This window comes from Scylla paramamosain, chromosome 37 (assembly GCF_035594125.1).
Source record: "Scylla paramamosain isolate STU-SP2022 chromosome 37, ASM3559412v1, whole genome shotgun sequence".
NCBI classification, from domain to species: Eukaryota; Metazoa; Arthropoda; class Malacostraca; order Decapoda; family Portunidae; genus Scylla; species Scylla paramamosain.
This window is the reverse complement of record NC_087187.1, coordinates 9,232,501-9,250,000: the sequence shown is the minus strand read 5'-3', so window position 1 is coordinate 9,250,000 and position 17,500 is coordinate 9,232,501. Positions and strand designations below refer to the sequence as shown.

General features: G+C 39.5%; 1 protein-coding gene across 1 annotated transcript in view; it reads right to left on the bottom strand.

Annotated features, from left to right (window-relative positions):
* The window catches only part of LOC135091473 (glutamate receptor 1-like), a 452,327-nt gene that overhangs the window by 184,003 nt on the left and 250,824 nt on the right, over positions 1 to 17,500 (bottom strand). Inside the window, 1 exon segment of the mRNA XM_063989131.1 lies at positions 13,646 to 13,753. Within this exon segment, the coding sequence (XP_063845201.1) occupies positions 13,646 to 13,753 (108 nt within the window).

Genomic DNA, 17,500 nt, shown 5'->3' with positions numbered 1-17,500 from the left:
TGAGTATTGCTGGTTCAATTAATACTTTTTTGCGAACACTTAATGGAAACAAAATAGAAGCTTCAAAAGTACATAAGCTCCCACGATTCCTTTTCTCCTTAATGTAATTTTTTGTGCCCTATTTCCATCGTTTCCGCGAATTTCGGATGAATAGTTTCCCACTTTACTCAGAACAATTACTTTTCTAACACACTTACCAGGAACTTGTTGTAAGAGTTTTATTTATTTATTTTTTTACACACACTAACTAATCTTTTATTCACTTTTGTAACGCTGTATGACTAGGTATCTTACATGCATCAGAGGGATCGGGCAGGAAAACAAGGAAAAAGGGAAAAATGTTCAAATGCCGATGCCATCCATAAACCAGGAATAAGAAAGACGAGAGAAAAGCTTTATTGTGAAAAAAAAAAACTCTTCAGACGAACTTACCAGAGAACTTGTATTCGTAGATTGCTTTACTCAAAACAACTACACTTCGTTTCGTACGTTTGCTGAAGAATGTGCGAGTGGTGAGATGAATGCGCTATCTAGGTGCCTTTATGAAAACATTTGGTGACGGACACTTTATTTACTACTTCTTCAAGAAATTACGACCTAGACTATTGGTTTACTTAGAACTACTACTACTGTTCGATATACTATTTGATATATTACTATTATCGCTTGGTTTAAGGGAACTACCAATTTTTTCTGATGAACTAAAGAATTTGGGGCTCAGAAACTTTACTGAATTACGTTTATTCTCATGAAACTTGCGACAATTACGCTCGTATTCAGAAACGCTTTGCTCTCCCACCACGACTAATTTCAAAGGTCAAAGAGATTACCAGCCGGTATTACAAGAGTGTTTATCTTGTTAATAATGAAGAAATCTTACTAATTATGTCACTAAAACCGTATCAACACTTAAAATCCCTTGCAGCTTCAACTAGAGCCTTTTGAAAGTAGTAGAGGTGCGGCGTTGAAGTGTTTTAAAATATGGTCTTCAGCAGTTTGAGGTAAAGGTATGTCCACTTTATTTTAAAACAACTATTCTTTTTTAAGAGGTACATTACGTATCACAATTAAGAAACTGACACCAAGATATTCCCATTTCAGAACACTATTCATTTTTATCCATTTATAAGTAGATGTGAAGGCAAGATATTTTATTATTACTTGAAACCACTTTTCGACACGCTTATCTAAAACTAAAACCGTACACAACAAATTTTTATGCACTAATAAAACATCAATATGAAAATCAGTAAAGTACAAAAATTTAAACCCATATTCCTGATTTTCTTTATAATAATACACAGAATACAGCGAATACCTTAAGTAAAACATTAAAATACAAAATCCATAGTTATTAACAGACTGTCATCTCCGTTTTCTATCTACCAAGGGGTCCCTCTGTTAAAACGAACTAACTCACCTTTTTATCTTTCCCTTCCCTCCTTCCTCTCTCCCTCTCCCTCTCTATCTCTCTCCCTCTCTCTCTCTATCTCTGTATTTGTCTTTCTTGCCAAACGCAGAGAAATCAGAGGGACTCACAGAAGCTCAGTTATCCATAAAGCAAAATGTTTTCATTAAGGTAATACATATTCAGGCTTCAATCTCTATTATACTTCATTTGCGTGTTTGGATTTTTCTTACCTCTTCCTTCACTTCCTGCCTTCACTTTCATATCCCACTCTCCCTTTCTCTCTCAAACATGTGTATTATTGCGCATATAACCAATTACTTCAAGAGAGAGAGAGAGAGAGAGAGAGAGAGAGAGAGAGAGAGAGAGAGAGAGAGAGAGAGAGAGAGAGAGAGAGAGAGAGAGAGAGAGAGAGAGAGAGAGAGAGAGAGAGAGAGAGAGAGAGAGAGAGAGAGTTATCATTACACTACTAACCAATTCCCTTTACCCTCAACATCAACCACCACCACCACCATCATCACCACCACCACCATCAACGAGGAGGAGGAGGAAGAGGAGGAAGAGGAAGTGATGACAAGATGACAGTGAATACAACATGAACAGAAGAGGAAACAACAATTACCATACCAGCATCACAACATCTTCCGCCCTCCTCCTCCTCTTCCTCCTCCTCCTCCTGCACGTGGCCAGACAACACCTAACAACTCCATTACCATTGAGACAGCGAAGTGTACAGAGGGACTGGGCGCTGTTATTGTTGGTGGTGCGAGGGTGGGCACGTTGAGGAGGAGGAGGAGGAGGAGGAGGAGGAGGAGGAGGAGGAGGAGGAGGAGGAGGAGGAGGAGGAGGAGGAGGAGGAGGAGGAGGAGGAGGAGGAGGAACAGTTAAAAAAAAATGATGATATTGAGAAAATGAGAGAAAAAATAGGAGAGAGAGAGAGAGAGAGAGAGAGAGAGAGAGAGAGAGAGAGAGAGAGAGAGAGAGAGAGAGAGAGAGAGAGAGAGAGAGGTGGAGGAGGGTGGATACGCCGAGTACATCTCCACATTAGTCTTGTCAAACGTTTTCGTACACACACACATACAAGAGAGAGAGAGAGAGAGAGAGAGAGAGAGAGAGAGAGAGAGAGAGAGAGAGAGAGAGAGAGAGAGAGAGAGAGAGAGAGAGAGAGAGAGAGAGAGAGAGAGAGAGAGAGAGAGAGAGAGAGAGAGAGAGAGAGAGAGAGAGAGAGAGAGAGAGAGAGAGAGAGAGAGAGATGCATGCAAGTCTCACCTTTAATTTCAGTTATTTGCCCCCACTCCCCCACTTTGCACTTTACACCCTCCTCTTCCCCTCCCCTCCCCTTCCCACCCCCTCTCCTTCCCTCTCCCCTCACCTCACCTTCCCCTTTCCCTCGTGCGAACAACAACAGTACCTCGCTGTCCGGGGAAATAAAGCGTCTCATTAAAGGGGGGAAACTTTCTACCGTGTCATTAGTGTTAAAGGTGACGAAAAGGGAGGAAACTACATCACTTTTTTCCCCATTATAAAGAAGAGGATAATTTACCTGGAAAACAAAGAGGGGAAGGTGTATAATTTTCCTTAATAAATTAAAAGGGCTCACTAAACACATACATAAATAAATGGGAGAAAATATCTAACTTTCCTTTTCAATAATGAACAACTAAAAAGTAGCAAATTAACATATAAAAAGGGAAAAACTATAAAATTCTAATGCATAAATAAATAAATAAACAAAAACAACTTGGAGAGAGAGAGAGAGAGAGAGAGAGAGAGAGAGAGAGAGAGAGAGAGAGAGAGAGAGAGAGAGAGAGAGAGAGAGAGAGAGAGAGAGAGTCAACGTTCTGAAACATACCAATTTCATATAAAGATAATTAATAACCAAAATAATAAGGAATGGAACACAAGAATATTGCAAAGAGGAAAAAAAGAAAAAGGAAAAAAAAAAAACTTCAATATATACGCCAAAATTTTCGTCCCACCCACCCACCTCTCACACATACACACACACACACACACACACACACACACACACACACACACACACGCGGGCCATTACCGCCCCTCGTCGACGTCTTTACAGTGTAGTAATTTCCGTGAAGAGTTTATTAATGTCTAGAATAACCCATTAAGATGCCAATCTGTGTGTGTGTGTGTGTGTGTGTGTGTGTGTGTGTGTGTGTGTGTGTGTGTGTCGGTAGGTGAAGAAGGAATGGTGTACGTATGGCGAGGTAAAGGACGAAGAAGAAGAAGAAGAAGAAGAAGAAGAAGAAGAAGAAGAAGAAGAAGAAGAAGAAGAAGAAGAAGAAGAAGAAGAAGAAGAAGAAGAAGAAGAAGAAGAAGAAGAAGAAGAAGAAGAAGAAGAAGAAGAAGAAGAAGAAGAAGAAGAAGAAGAAGAAGAAGAAGAAGAAGAAGAAGAAGAAGAAGAAGAAGAAGAAGAAGAAGAAGAAGAAGAAGAAGAAGAAGAAGAAGAAGAAGAAGAAGAAGAAGAAGAAGAAGAAGAAGAAGAAGAAGAAGAAGAAGAAGAAGAAGAAGAAGAAGAAGAAGAAGAAGAAGAAGAAGAAGAAGAAGAAGAAGAAGAAGAAGAAGAAGAAGAAGAAGAAGAAGAAGAAGAAGAAGAAGAAGAAGAAGAAGAAGAAGAAGAAGAAGAAGAAGAAGAAGAAGAAGAAGAAGAAGAAGAAGAAGAAGAAGAAGAAGAAGAAGAAGAAGAAGAAGAAGAAGAAGAAGAAGAAGAAGAAGAAGAAGAAGAAGAAGAAGAAGAAGAAGAAGAAGAAGAAGAAGAAGAAGAAGAAGAAGAAGAAGAAGAAGAAGAAGAAGAAGAAGAAGAAGAAGAAGAAGAAGAAGAAGAAGAAGAAGCATCGTGAAAGACAATAAAAATAAAAAAAACACGCAGGAAACAAGGCAAAACAAAAAAGAAATAGAACAAAAATAAGTTGTAGAAGAGGAGGAGGAGGAGGAGGAGGAGGAGGAGGAGGAGGAGGAGGAGGAGGAGGAGGAGGAGGAGGAGGAGGAGGCACCTTACTTGTGTGGGATAGTGGAACCTGTTGCAGAGTCCTCCTCACCTTCCACCTGCTACTCTAGTCCAGGTGAGATATGTATGAGGGGAAAGAGGTAGCAAGCCAGGTAGCCAGACAGGTAGGAGGGTGTGGGGAAAGAAAGGGTGGAAGGGGAGGAATGAACAAGAAGGGGAGAGGGAGAGGTTGGGCAAGAGGATGGAGAGGGACTAAGGAGGAATATAGAAAAGGAAGGAGGGAGAGAACTAGGGAGGGAAGGGAGGGAGGGTAGTAAGGAGGAAAGTTGGAAAAAAGAGAGTAGGGGAGGAAGTGAAGGCTGGAGAAGGAAGGAAGCAGGAAAGCAGGAAGGAAAAGGAAGGAAGGAAGCAGTTAAATTGTAGAGAAGTGAGAAAGGGAGCGAGGAAGGACTGGAAGAAGGGAGGGAAACAGGGAGAGCTGGAAGAAGAAGGGAGGGAAATAAGTGCAGGAGTATGGAGAACGAAACGAAGCAGAAAACTAGGGCAGAAAAAAAAATGGGGAGACATGAAGGCAGGTACAGCGGGAGAGGAGGAAGGGAATGAGGCTGGAATGGAGGGAGGGAAGGAAGGAAGGAGGGAGGAAAGAAATAAGTGCTGGAGTAGAGAGGGAAGAAATGAAGCAGAAAAGGAGAGAGAAAAAAACGATATATAAATTCAGGTATTGAGGAAGATAGGGAAGGAATGAAGCTGGGAAGGAGGGAAGGGGCGAAGGAAGGAGGGAGGGAAGGAGGGAAGGCTTTACCGTGAAAAGCTTTTGGGATTTGACCACGGGATAATATTGGCTTTGAGCTGTAGCAGTAATGGACTGAAGAAAATGGAGGTGGAGGCTGTAGCGCGCGGCTCACCTGGTGCACCTGCTGCCTTGGCTGTAATTAGGGTGGGAATGTGTGTGTCCGTCACCCATCAATGGAGCTGGGTAATGTGTTTTCCTCGTTGGCTGATCCCTATTATGCCTCATTAGGTACCGGTGAGTTTAGTTGTGTAATTAGTTCGTTCGTTGCGTAGTTAGTTAGTTAGCTAGGGAGTTAACTGGTTAGTCAGTGAGTTAGGTCGGTAGATATGTAGTTATAGCTAGTCATAGTCAGTTAATTTTCCTTTGCCACACTATCTGATGAGTTTCTAAGTACGTTTTTCGCTAATGGGTAATATTTATATGCATCAGTAGGCATTAGTAATTAGTCACATAGTATTTATATTTCTAACAGTGAAATGGATCCTAACGTTTGCCAAATCCATGTACCCTTCCGGGAGCTTTTGAAAAGTTCATATACCCTAAAATAAATGAATAAATAAATGAATACATAAATGGAAAAAGAACATGAATATTTCATGTTTTCTTTAGTTTTAATCATTCCATTGCGAAAAACAAAATGCAATTTCCTTCCAGTTCAAAGACTGGACGTGGCTATAAAACAAGTAAAGACGTCTCAGAGTGACTGGTAATTAGGGAAAGGTGTATCAAGTGGTAGTCAAAGGGTTAAGACTGAAAATATATACAGAAAAGTATTTTATTTCAATCTTAAACATATAAAGTAACTACTCGGCCCTAAATTGTTGTTATATACTCGCATGTGCTCAGTATATGATAAAACAAAAGCCACGACTCAAACCCGTGAGGTGTGAATTGCATCTAATACAATACATGAATTTGTAACTCTTTAATCTCAGTTTAAATTAATTTCTTACATGACATGCATTTTTTTTTTTTCCAAAATGTCTTTTCCTATTGCTAGCTCGAACACACATTGGCCAGGCCACGCACTCCTCCAGGTACCCTTTGAAAAACTCCAAGGTTGACTATCACTGATGTAGTGTATTTAATGTTCTTCTTTGTCTCTAATCAATCAACACTTAATGTCAAAGTTAATTAATTGTTATCACTTAATCACTAAAACACTTGATAATATGTCATTATGTTTCACTAACTACTACTCGATTCAGGAATATCAAGCCATAAATAGTATTAATTATTTTGTCACAAACTATAATAATCCACCCAGCACAAATATTAATGATATAAATAATGCATCGATACATTTTATAATAATTACCAACCATGATATATAGTTGAAATAAAAGGTGATAATTATATTATTTTCATCTAGCATACGTATATCTTTAAACAGTAGATGGAGTGTGAATAAAAATACCCTTCCTTCCTTCCTTTCTTCCCATCTTCCTTCCTTCCTCCCACCTTTCTTTTTCTTTCTTTCTCCTTCTTTCTTAAGGAAATTCGTCACAGAAAATAGCTGCTAGTCAAGATAAGCAGCGAATTCCTGATGTTTCCTTCATTTTCACAAAATTAACAAAGCTTAAAAAAAATAAAGACAAGAAAAAATGAAGAAACTTTTTACATTCCTACATTTTTCTCTTAAAACTAAACACTTAAGAAAATGAGGAAGAATGTCAATACTTTCAAAACACACACACACACACACACACACACACACACACACACACACACACACACACACACAGTCATAATTATTGCACTTCGCCTCCCCTAAAAGATATTTAACGTCACATTCACCAAGTAACACAATTAAAATACGTAACAACAACAACAACAACAATATATTATCAATAATAATATCATAATAATAATAATAATAATAATAATAATAATAATAATAATAATAATAATGATAATAATAACAATAATAACAATTATAATAATAATAATAATAATAATAATAATAATAATAACAATAATAATAATAATAATAGTAATAATAATAATAATAATAATAATAATAATAATAATAATAATAATAATAATAATAATAATAATTATAATAACAATAACAACAATAATAATAATAATGGTGATGATTACAGAGGCTTCTTTTTCCTCCTAGTTGTTGACGTTGTTGCTGTCCTCTTCCTCCTTATTTCTTCCCTCTCTTCTTATGATTTCTAATGCTTCTTATTCAAAATCAATCCTCCACGTATTGCAGCTCATTCTCCTCTCCGTCTTATAACTCACTACAATACTTTCAGCTCCCATGACGCACTAGACTCTAGACACACACACACACACACACACACACACACACACACACACACACACACACTGATAGAGAGATAGATAGGAAGATAGCAAGACAGTTCATTGACCAAAGCAATCTTATGCATTAAAATCACATAAACTAACATCTTGAAAATACATATGATAATCCCAGTATCTAGTAAACACAAATATATATGTGTAAACCTATAGTCCATATAACACACACACACACACACACACGGTTAGCCTTTCCGAGTGGCAGAGGATCCCAGACTTAACCACTTCATTAACGAGCCTCTACCGCCTATTAGAGCCTCGTCTCAGGGTTTACGCTCAAATAAAACCAATTTTACAGGAGGAGGAGGCGGGACGAGGGAAGAGCACGCGAGGAACTACACCTGTTCTCTCTCTCTCTCTCTCTCTCTCTCTCTCTCTCTCTCTCTCTCTCTCTCTCTCTCTCTCTCTCTCTCTCTCTCTCTCTCTAGGGGAAGGAGTAGATTCAGGATAAACACTCTTTTTTTCACGGTACAGGGAAAAAATAAGGAAAAGTAGGGAAAACTAGGGAAAGTTTCAAGTTTTGGTATAAAAAACAAGAGTGTCGAATGGAGCTCTCTCTCTCTCTCTCTCTCTCTCTCTCTCTCTCTCTCTCTCTCTCTCTCTCTCTCTCTCTCTCTCTCTCTCTCTCTCTCTACCCCTGGTATTTGAATCAAGACCAGAAAAAGAAAAAGAAGAGACAGCAAGAGATGAAAATGGAGAGGCAACAAAACACCCGGAGTAAAAAGTAATGAAGAAAGAAAAAGGAGAAAAACATTTAGATGAAGAAAAGGAAAATAACACACAAACAACCTGATGGAAAGAGGAACTATCGAACAAGAACTTTTTTCTCAGTCTTTCCTATCCTTGGAACTTGCAGACGAGAAGAAGAAGATGAGGAGGAGGAGGAGGAGGAGGAAAGGAAGTGGTGAAGAGAGAGAGAGAGAGAGAGAGAGAGAGAGAGAGAGAGAGAGAGAGAGAGAGAGAGAGAGAGAGAGAGAGAGAGAGAGAGAGAGAGAGAGAGAGAGAGAGAGAGAGAGAGAGAGAGAGAGAGAGAGAGAGAGAGAGAGAGAGAGAGAGAAACGTAAAATGAAGTGAAAACGAAAACGACGAAGCACACACACACACACACACACACACACACACACACACACACACACACACACACACACACACACACACACACCAAAATAAAAAAAATAAAATAAAATAAAAAAAAAACACGAAAGGAGAGGAGAGGAGAGAGCAGGCAAGCAAAGCAAGCAAGTAAGGAGCAGCAGCAAGAAGAGGAGGAGGAGGAAGTGGATGAGGAGGAGGAGGAGGAGGAGGAGGAGGAGGAGGAGGAGGAGGAGGAGGAGGAGGAGGAGGAGGAGGAGGAGGAGGAGGAGGAGGAGGAGGAGGAGGAGGAGGAGGAGGAGGAGGTAGAGAAGTAAAGAAGTCCTAAATAAACTTCCCGGCAGGCACCTAATCCTCCAAATGGGAAGGGAATTTTAGGGAATCTGCCTCAGCTTCATCTATTCAGCATTTTCCCGGACACTTTAGCCTCCGTCTCCAGCTACATCAAAGACACGCAAGTCACTGCAGTTTCTGAGTATTCTAATGAAATCTCTTTAAGGTCCCTCCCCCATCGGCGCTGAATGAGGACGAGGAGGAGGAAGAGATGGAGGAGGAGAGGGATGAAGACGAGGGCAATGAGAACGGAAATAGAACGGTGATGAGGGTGAAGAAAAGGAGAAGAAGGGAGAAGAGGAGGAAGATGAAGATGGAAATGAAATGAAGATGAGAAGGACGAAGATGATGAAAATGATGAGTATGGAAATAGAAAGATGAGGAAGACGGAGAGGAGGGAACGAAGGAGATGAGGAAAATGAAGATGGAAATAGAATGGTGAGGAGAAAGACGAAGAGGAAGAAAATGAGAACGACTGGAACGGGAGATGAAGAAAATAAAGACGAGGATGGTAAGAATGATAATAAAACAAAAGTAATGAAGACGAAGAGGATGAAGGAAAAATTAAGAAAAAGACAGAAACTGGGGAAGGTACCAAGAAACAGGAGAAACATGCTTAGAAACATAAGAAAAAAATAAGAAGCAGAAGAGGGACAAGAAGCAAGTGAGGGTAACGGGAAGATCAACAGAGCATGTGGATAATTTAGAGCAGCAAGAACGAAGAAAATAAATAGGAAGAAGGAAAGTAGGAGGATACTGTGGTGCAGAGAAGGGAAAGGGAGGAATATGAACCTGGAGGAATATGAACCTGAGTGCGGAAGAAGAAGAGGAAGAAATATAGTAAGAAGGAAAAAAGGCCGAGAACTTAAAAGATTGGGAAGACGAAAATGCTACAGAACAAAATAAGTAGCACATAGAGGAGGAGGAGGAGGAGGAGGAGGAGGAGGAGGAGGAGGAGGAGGAGGAGGAGGAGAACAAGAAAAAAACAAGAATCCAAAAAAAAAATTAAGAACTAAAAGAAGATAAAAGGACAAAAAAAAATTATGAAAAGGAAAACAAATAAGGAAACCACCTAAAATACTTAACTATTGGCAAAAAAAATAAATAAATAAATAAATAAATAAATAAATAAATAAATCTCTTCTCATTCAGTTTTCAAGAAGACAAGGAAACTTTCACGCGCGGGACACTTGACAATTACGTTTTTCTCACCACCAGGACAAGTAAGGTCTGGAAAGCCACAAGGAAACTTCTCCATGTAACTTCAAACTGAATTATTCACACCTATAGTTTTTCCTTCGACTGCCTACCTGCCCAACAACACACACACACACACACACACACACACACACACACACACACACACACACACACACACACACACACACACACACACACACACACACACACACACACACACACACACACACACACACACACACACACAGAGAGAGAGAGAGAGAGAGAGAGAGAGAGAGAGAGAGAGAGAGAGAGAGAGAGAGAGAGAGAGAGAGAGAGAGAGAGAGAGAGAGAGAGAGAGAGAGAGAGAGAGAGAGAGAGAGAGAGAGAGAAAGTTGGAAAGGCGGGAGGGGGGAAGGGAAGGGGAAGGATGGAGGGAATGCTAGGAAGTGAAGGGAAAAATATTGCAAAGAAAAGAATGTGAAAGTTTTGGTCCCTGATGTAATTAATGAAGTGTGTGTGTGTGTGTGTGTGTGTGTGTGTGTGTGTGTGTGTGTGTGTGTGTGTGTGTGTGTGTGTGTGTGTGTGTGTGTGTGTGTGTGTGTGTGTGTGTGTGTGTGTGTGTGTGTGTGTGTGTGTGTGTGTGTGTGTGTGTCTTCTGTGTTTCTATCTGGCTCTCTCTCTCTCTCTCTCTCTCTCTCTCTCTCTCTCTCTCTCTCTCTCTCTCTCTCTCTCTCTCTCTCTCTCTCTCTCTCTCTCTCTCTCTCTCTCTCTCTCTCTCTCTCTCTCTCTCTCTCGCTTCACTCGTATCTCCAACTCTTTCTCTCACCCGCCTCCCTCTCCTTGTCTTTCTTGCTCAATTAACTCTTAAGAAAATCACGGAGACTCTCAAACTTGATCGAGGCAAGAGACAGTTCTTCAAAGCCGCGCTAAATCAGGTGAAAAGAGACAAGATATCAGAGAAACCACTTATAACATTAACTTTTCGTCTTTTTCAATCTCAGGTGGTATTTTTTTCCTTTTTTTTGGTGTTTTTTTTTTCGCTTTTCATATTGTTTATTTTTTTGTGTATATCTTTTTCTATTTCTTATTTTTGTGTCATTTTAGTCTCGTTAGTTTTCCTTTCTTTCTTGTTTCTCTCACTCTTTATTTTCCATCTCCGTCTACATTATTTACAGTTTCATGATTGGCATTTTTTTTTCTTCATTCTCTTCTCTTTTCTTGTTTTTCTACATAACAATTTATATTTTCATCTATTACTATGCACTTTCTGTTTTCTCTTTTATATTTTTCTTTCACATTTTGTTGCTGCGTGGTATTTTATTCTTTATTTTTCCTTTTATTATTCATTTCCCTTCGCTTCTCTTACATTTGTTCATATTTTAATTTATCAACTCTTCCTGTTTTCCCATGTACATTATTTTACTTATTCTTCCCCCTTGCAATTTTGGCCTTTCATTTATTTCTCCATCCACACTTCGGATTTATCGCTGTACTTCGTTAAATATAAAATAGTGCGTATATATGAAAAAAAAAGAAAAATAATAAAAAAATCAATTAATATACACAGCAGTCTGCTTCCAAAAGGGGAAAACTTATTATTCCATTCCATTCCATTTCACTCCAAAAGAAAAATCAAACTGTTCTGAATTTATTGACTGAAAAGAAGTGAACAGGTTTCTCCATTTCCATATATTCATTTTTTCTAGTAAATTTATCTTTCTATTTACAATCTCTCTCTCTCTCTCTCTCTCTCTCTCTCTCTCTCTCTCTCTCTCTCTCTCTCTCTCTCTCTCTCTCTCTCTCTCTCTCTCTCTCTCTCTCTCTCTCTCTCATGGCTATGTATGTTAAGATATTTTCCCTTTAAAGTTAATATTGATCTAACCTTGTCCTGCCATTTTCCTTCCTCCCCCAGTTTGGCTGCTTGCCCGTCACTAGGCTTATCAGTGTGTGTGTGTGTGTGTGTGTGTGTGTGTGTGTGTGTGTGTGTGTGTGTGTGTGTGTGTGTGTGTGTGTGTGTGTGTGTGTGTGTGTGTGTGTGTGTGTGTGTGTGTGTGTGTGTGTGTGTGTGTTTCAAGCCAAAAAGATGAATAAATTGGTATTCAATTATTTTTCGCAACTTTGAGATTTTTGGTTTTGTATTTGAAAAAATGACAGGCCACATACTAGTACAGGCAGTCAGCCATCAAGTTCGTTAATCATTCATTCATCCATCCATTCAGTCAATCAGCAAGGCAACCAGTCAGCCATACATTCATCTACTCAAAACCCACCAACATATAGTATATGGATAATCTCCAAACCAGTTAGCCATTCAGCCATACATCCACTCACCCTCTAAGCCAGTTAGTCAATAAGCCATCCATCCATCAAACCAATTTACTAAGCACACTCAGGAATACAGTTCAACCATAAGCACTCAAATCCACATTCACACGTTCATCCAATCACTTTGTTAAACTACTAAACCACTCATAAAAAAAATAAAAAAAAAGAAAGAAAAAAAAACATCAAAATAAAAAAAAATATACAAAAATTAATAAAAAAAAAAAAGATAAATAAAGCAAGCCATCCACAGGAACATCCACACACAAATATCCAGACTGAACTAGGGTAAAGGCTAAGACATTTCCTTTACACTAATGTAATTCCTTAATCGCTTAACACCCTCACACCACACCTGTTCCTGACACTCTTTTTCCCTGCACGCCTTACCTGTTAAGCTCCATCTAAGTGTATTCCTCCTACCCTTACTTCCTACCCTTGCTTCCCTTCTATCTCCCTTGCTCATTACTCTCTCCTCTCTTCCCTGTGTCTTGTCTCCCATTCTTACGTCCATCTAATACACCTGCTTCTGGCACCACGCTCGCATTTGGAATAACAAGAAAGTGAAGGTAGCTATGCCTTAAGGTTGCTAGGGAAGAAAGGCGTCTCTATTATCTGCACGGTACAGCATACAAAAATAACTATACATCCTTTTTTTTTTCAGCATTTTTTCGTCACTGCACGACGTAAACATGAAATCCGTTTTCTTTGGTGGAATTAATGCTGGGGTGTGAATGAAAGGGCACTTGTGAAATGTATATTCTTTTGTAATTATTATTTAAAAATATGATATTGCTGTTACTACTATTAATATAGTTGCTATTACTACTACTACTACTACTACTACTACTACTACTACTACTACTACTACTAATAATAATAATAATAATAACAATAATAATAATAATAATAATACGTAAATCTAACCGACGAAGACTTTCCAATGTAGTTACCAAAGCCATTCCTCTCACCAACTCCACAAACGAAACCTAACTTAAATTACCATAAGCGAAAGAACTCTAGGAGAAATTTAATGGGTGGGAATAATCGTCTGGAAATTTTAAAGGCTGGAAAAAAAAATGCTACTGCTGCTGCTACTACTACTACTACTACTACTACTACTACTACTACTACTACTACTACTACTACTACTGCTACTACTACTACTACTACTACTAGTACTACTACTACTACTGCAGGCGTTAACACTCACTTTGATGGTCTCGCTGTTGTAGGTCATCTCCACCACGTCCAGAGAGTAATCCCTCCTCTTGCCCTCGTCCGTGAAGCTGATGTTCCCAGTGAGGCCTTCCATCTCCACCTGCAGGGAAGGATTAACACATGATAGGCACCCAAAATTTACTGATTCATCCACTGGAATCTGTGATATGTATGTAATTATTATTATTATTATTATTATTATTATTATTATTATTATTATTATTGTTGTTGTTGTTATTTTACTTCTTTTTTTTTTTTTGGGGGGGGGTTAGGTTACGTTAGGTTAGGTTAGGTCAGGTTGGGTTAGGTTAGGTTTGGTAAAGTTCGGTTAGGTTTGATTAGCTTAGGTCGTTAGGTTAGCTTAGGTCAGGTTAAGTGAGGTTGAGACTAGGTTAAATTGTTGTTATTTGATTTACTTTTCTTGTCATCGTTAACTGTTTCCAATGAGTAATTTAGAGAATTTTTTTTTTTTTTTTTTGTCAATTTTATTTAATTCTGGCACACTGTTACCATTACCTTCTTTTATTAGGGTGTATGATGTGGAAAAAGGGAAATGGTCAAGACTAGAAGCATATCTCTCTCTCTCTCTCTCTCTCTCTCTCTCTCTCTCTCTCTCTCTCTCTCTCTCTCTCTCTCTCTCTCTCTCTCTCTCTCTTGCGTAATTCATAGTAATTTTATCAGTTCGTTTTATTGAAATGTTGTGTGTTTATCTTGATTCTTATAAAGCTTCCTCTGTTTTCATTAGACATGTAATTAGATTTGATTTTCTGCAATAATATAATAACAATAATAATAATAATTATAATAATAATAATAATAATAATAATAATAATAATAATAATAATAATAATAATAATAATAATAACAATAATAATCTATCAAAATATGTACAAGACGTGCTATTTAAATATTGCGCATCTGACGTAGTTATAATTTAGTCATGAGTGAATATATAACTTTTTTTTTTAAGTGATACATTTATTCTAATTTCTCTTGCAATATCCGAAACACGTCAGATAAATACCTATATTTAGTCAGACACGCCCTTGATACCCTGGCAATTGTGCTTAATCATAAATAAATAACTCCTTTTGTTGTGTGACGCGAAAAGCACTCATAACTCAGCCATTACACGCGCACCCAAATACTGTACACATACTCACATCAGCGAATTATAAAGAGTGCTTTGACCTTGACATTTCTGACGATTAATTAATAGTTAGTTTTCACAGATCAGGCGAGGAAATGAAGTGTAGTTTCACAGTTATATTCAGGTTTTATTTACTTTTTTTTCTTTTTCTTCAGCGTCGAGTAACAATTAGTATTTTTAACACTCAATATATATTTTTGCATTAGATTTTTTTCACATTTCAATTAATAAACTGAATCTCAAGGAAAAGATGCGAGAGAGAGAGAGAGAGAGAGAGAGAGAGAGAGAGAGAGAGAGAGAGAGAGAGAGAGAGAGAGAGAGAGAGAGAGAGAGAGAGAGAGAGAAACTATGAAAACGACTATATTAAATTGCCGAGTAAAAATTAAAGAAAACTAAGGAAAAAAAGTAGTAACAGCAGGAGAGAAATAGTGGTAGTAGTAGTAGTAGTAGTAGTAGTAAGAGGAGGAGGAGGAGGAGGAGGAGGAGGAGGAGGAGGAGGAGGAGGAGGAGGAGGAGGAGGAGGAGGAGGAGGAGGAGGGAGGGAGGGAGAGAAAATTGAGAGGAAGGGAGAGGGGGGAAGGGAAGGTTTGACTATGAATATTAAGTCGACCATCAGAAAGTTTTGACCCGGCAAGAGTTCTGAAAGAGAAACACACACACACACACACACACACACACACACACACACACACTATATACATACATACGTACATACATGACACTAACTGGGGAGGCACGCTAACAATCTACAAATATAATAATGATACATGATGTTATTGGCAAGTTAGGAGAAAATACTATTAATAAAAATGCATTGGCTCACATGGATATAAATTAAACACACACACACACACACATACACACACACACACACACACACTAAAACAGTATCCCTTTAACATTCTCCTATTTTCACACATTCTGTTTCTCACTGTCCTCTGCCATTTACGCAACTCTCTCTCTCTCTCTCTCTCTCTCTCTCTCTCTCTCTCTCTCTCTCTCTCTCTCTCTCTCTCTCTCTCTCTCTCTCATCAAATTTTATTCTTTATTACCATTTTAAGACTCTCTTTTTACCTTCACAATCGTAGCATTTTCCTCCCCTCCATTTCTCTTCATAATCCCTCACTTCTCTTCCCCTTCCCTCTTTAACCCTTCATCATTTATCTCCCTTTTCTAACTCCCCTTGTACCTTCTTGACAATTGCAACAGTTTCCTCTCCCCCTTTTATTTGTAATTTCTCGTTTATTTCCTCCTTTTCTCCCTACTCTTTACCACACTTTATCCTTTATCTCCCTGTTTAACTCTTTGTACCATCACAATCATAGCGTTTTCCTTCTTCCTCCGCCTATTACCTCGCACCTCCTTACCTCCTTTCAAGCCACTCTCCCTTCATCACCCCGTCCTCCTCCTCCTCCCACTCCTCCTCCTGTTTCCTTTGTCTTAATCATACAAAGACCACACAAACCTATGGCATAACAACGCTCCCACCGCCCTGTCTATCACGAAGGGACGGGAGGGTGGGGGAGAGAGGGAGAGGAAGGGTCCGGGCTGGAGGGAAGGGAAGGGAGGGAGGGAGGGAATGTAACTTCAAAGAGACACAATTACCTCTTGTCTTGTCCTCGTGCTCCTCGCTTAAGTGGTCTCGGGGAAATAAAAGACGGAGAAAAAAAAAAAAAGCCTCGATCGCAAGCAGACACGCACACACGCACGCACGGGGAATATATCAGGTTGGGGATATTAGTGCTGAGCGCCGCCGCAAAGGACGTGAAGCGGAACTCAGCAGCAGTGGTGGCTAAAAGTATGAAGACAGGTACACTCCGTTTTCTTTTGCTGCTGTGGAGGAAGCCGCTGGAGACATAATTTCTTTGTTCTTAAAATGGCCTGTGTGTGTGTGTGTGTGTGTGTGTGTGTGTGTGTGTGTGTGTGTGTGTGTGTGTGTGTGTGTGTGTGTGTGTGTGTGTGTGTGTGTGTGTGTGTGTGTGTGTGTGTGTGTGTGTGTGTGTGTGTGTGTGTGTGTGTGTGTGTCTGTGTGTGTGTGTGTGTGTGTGTGTGTGTGTGTGTGTGTGTGTGTGTGTGTGTGTGTGTGTGTGTGTGTGTGTGTGTGTGTGTGTGTGTGTGTGTGTGTGTGGTGTGTGTGTGTGTGTGTGTGTGTGTGTGGTGTGTGTGTGTGTGTGTGTGTGGTGTGTGTGTGTGTGTGTGTGTGTGTGTGTGTGTGTGTGTGTGTGTGTGTGTGTGTGTGTGTGTGTGTGTGTGTGTGTGTGTGTGTGTGTGTGTGTGTGTGTGTGTGTGTGTGTGTGTGTGTGTGTGTGTGTGTGTGTGTGTGTGTGTGTGTGGTGTGTGTGTGTGTGTGTGTGTGTGTGTGTGTGTGTGTGTGTGTGTGTGTGTGTGTGTGTGTGTGTGTGTGTGTGTGTGTGTGTGTGTGTGTGTGTGTGTGTGTGTGTGTGTGTGTGTGTGTGTGTGTGTGTGTGTGTGTGTGTGTGTGTGTGTGTGTGTGTGTGTGTGTGTGTGTGTGTGTGTGTGTGTGTGTGTGTGTGTGTGTGTGTGTGTGTGTGTGTGTGTGTGTGTGTGTGTGTGTGTGTGTGTGTGTGTGTGTGTGTGTGTGTGTGTGTGTGTGTGTGTGTGTGTGTGTGTGTGTGTGGTGTGTGTGTGTGTGTGTGTGTGTGTGTGTGTGTGTGTGTGTGTGTGTGTGTGTGTGTG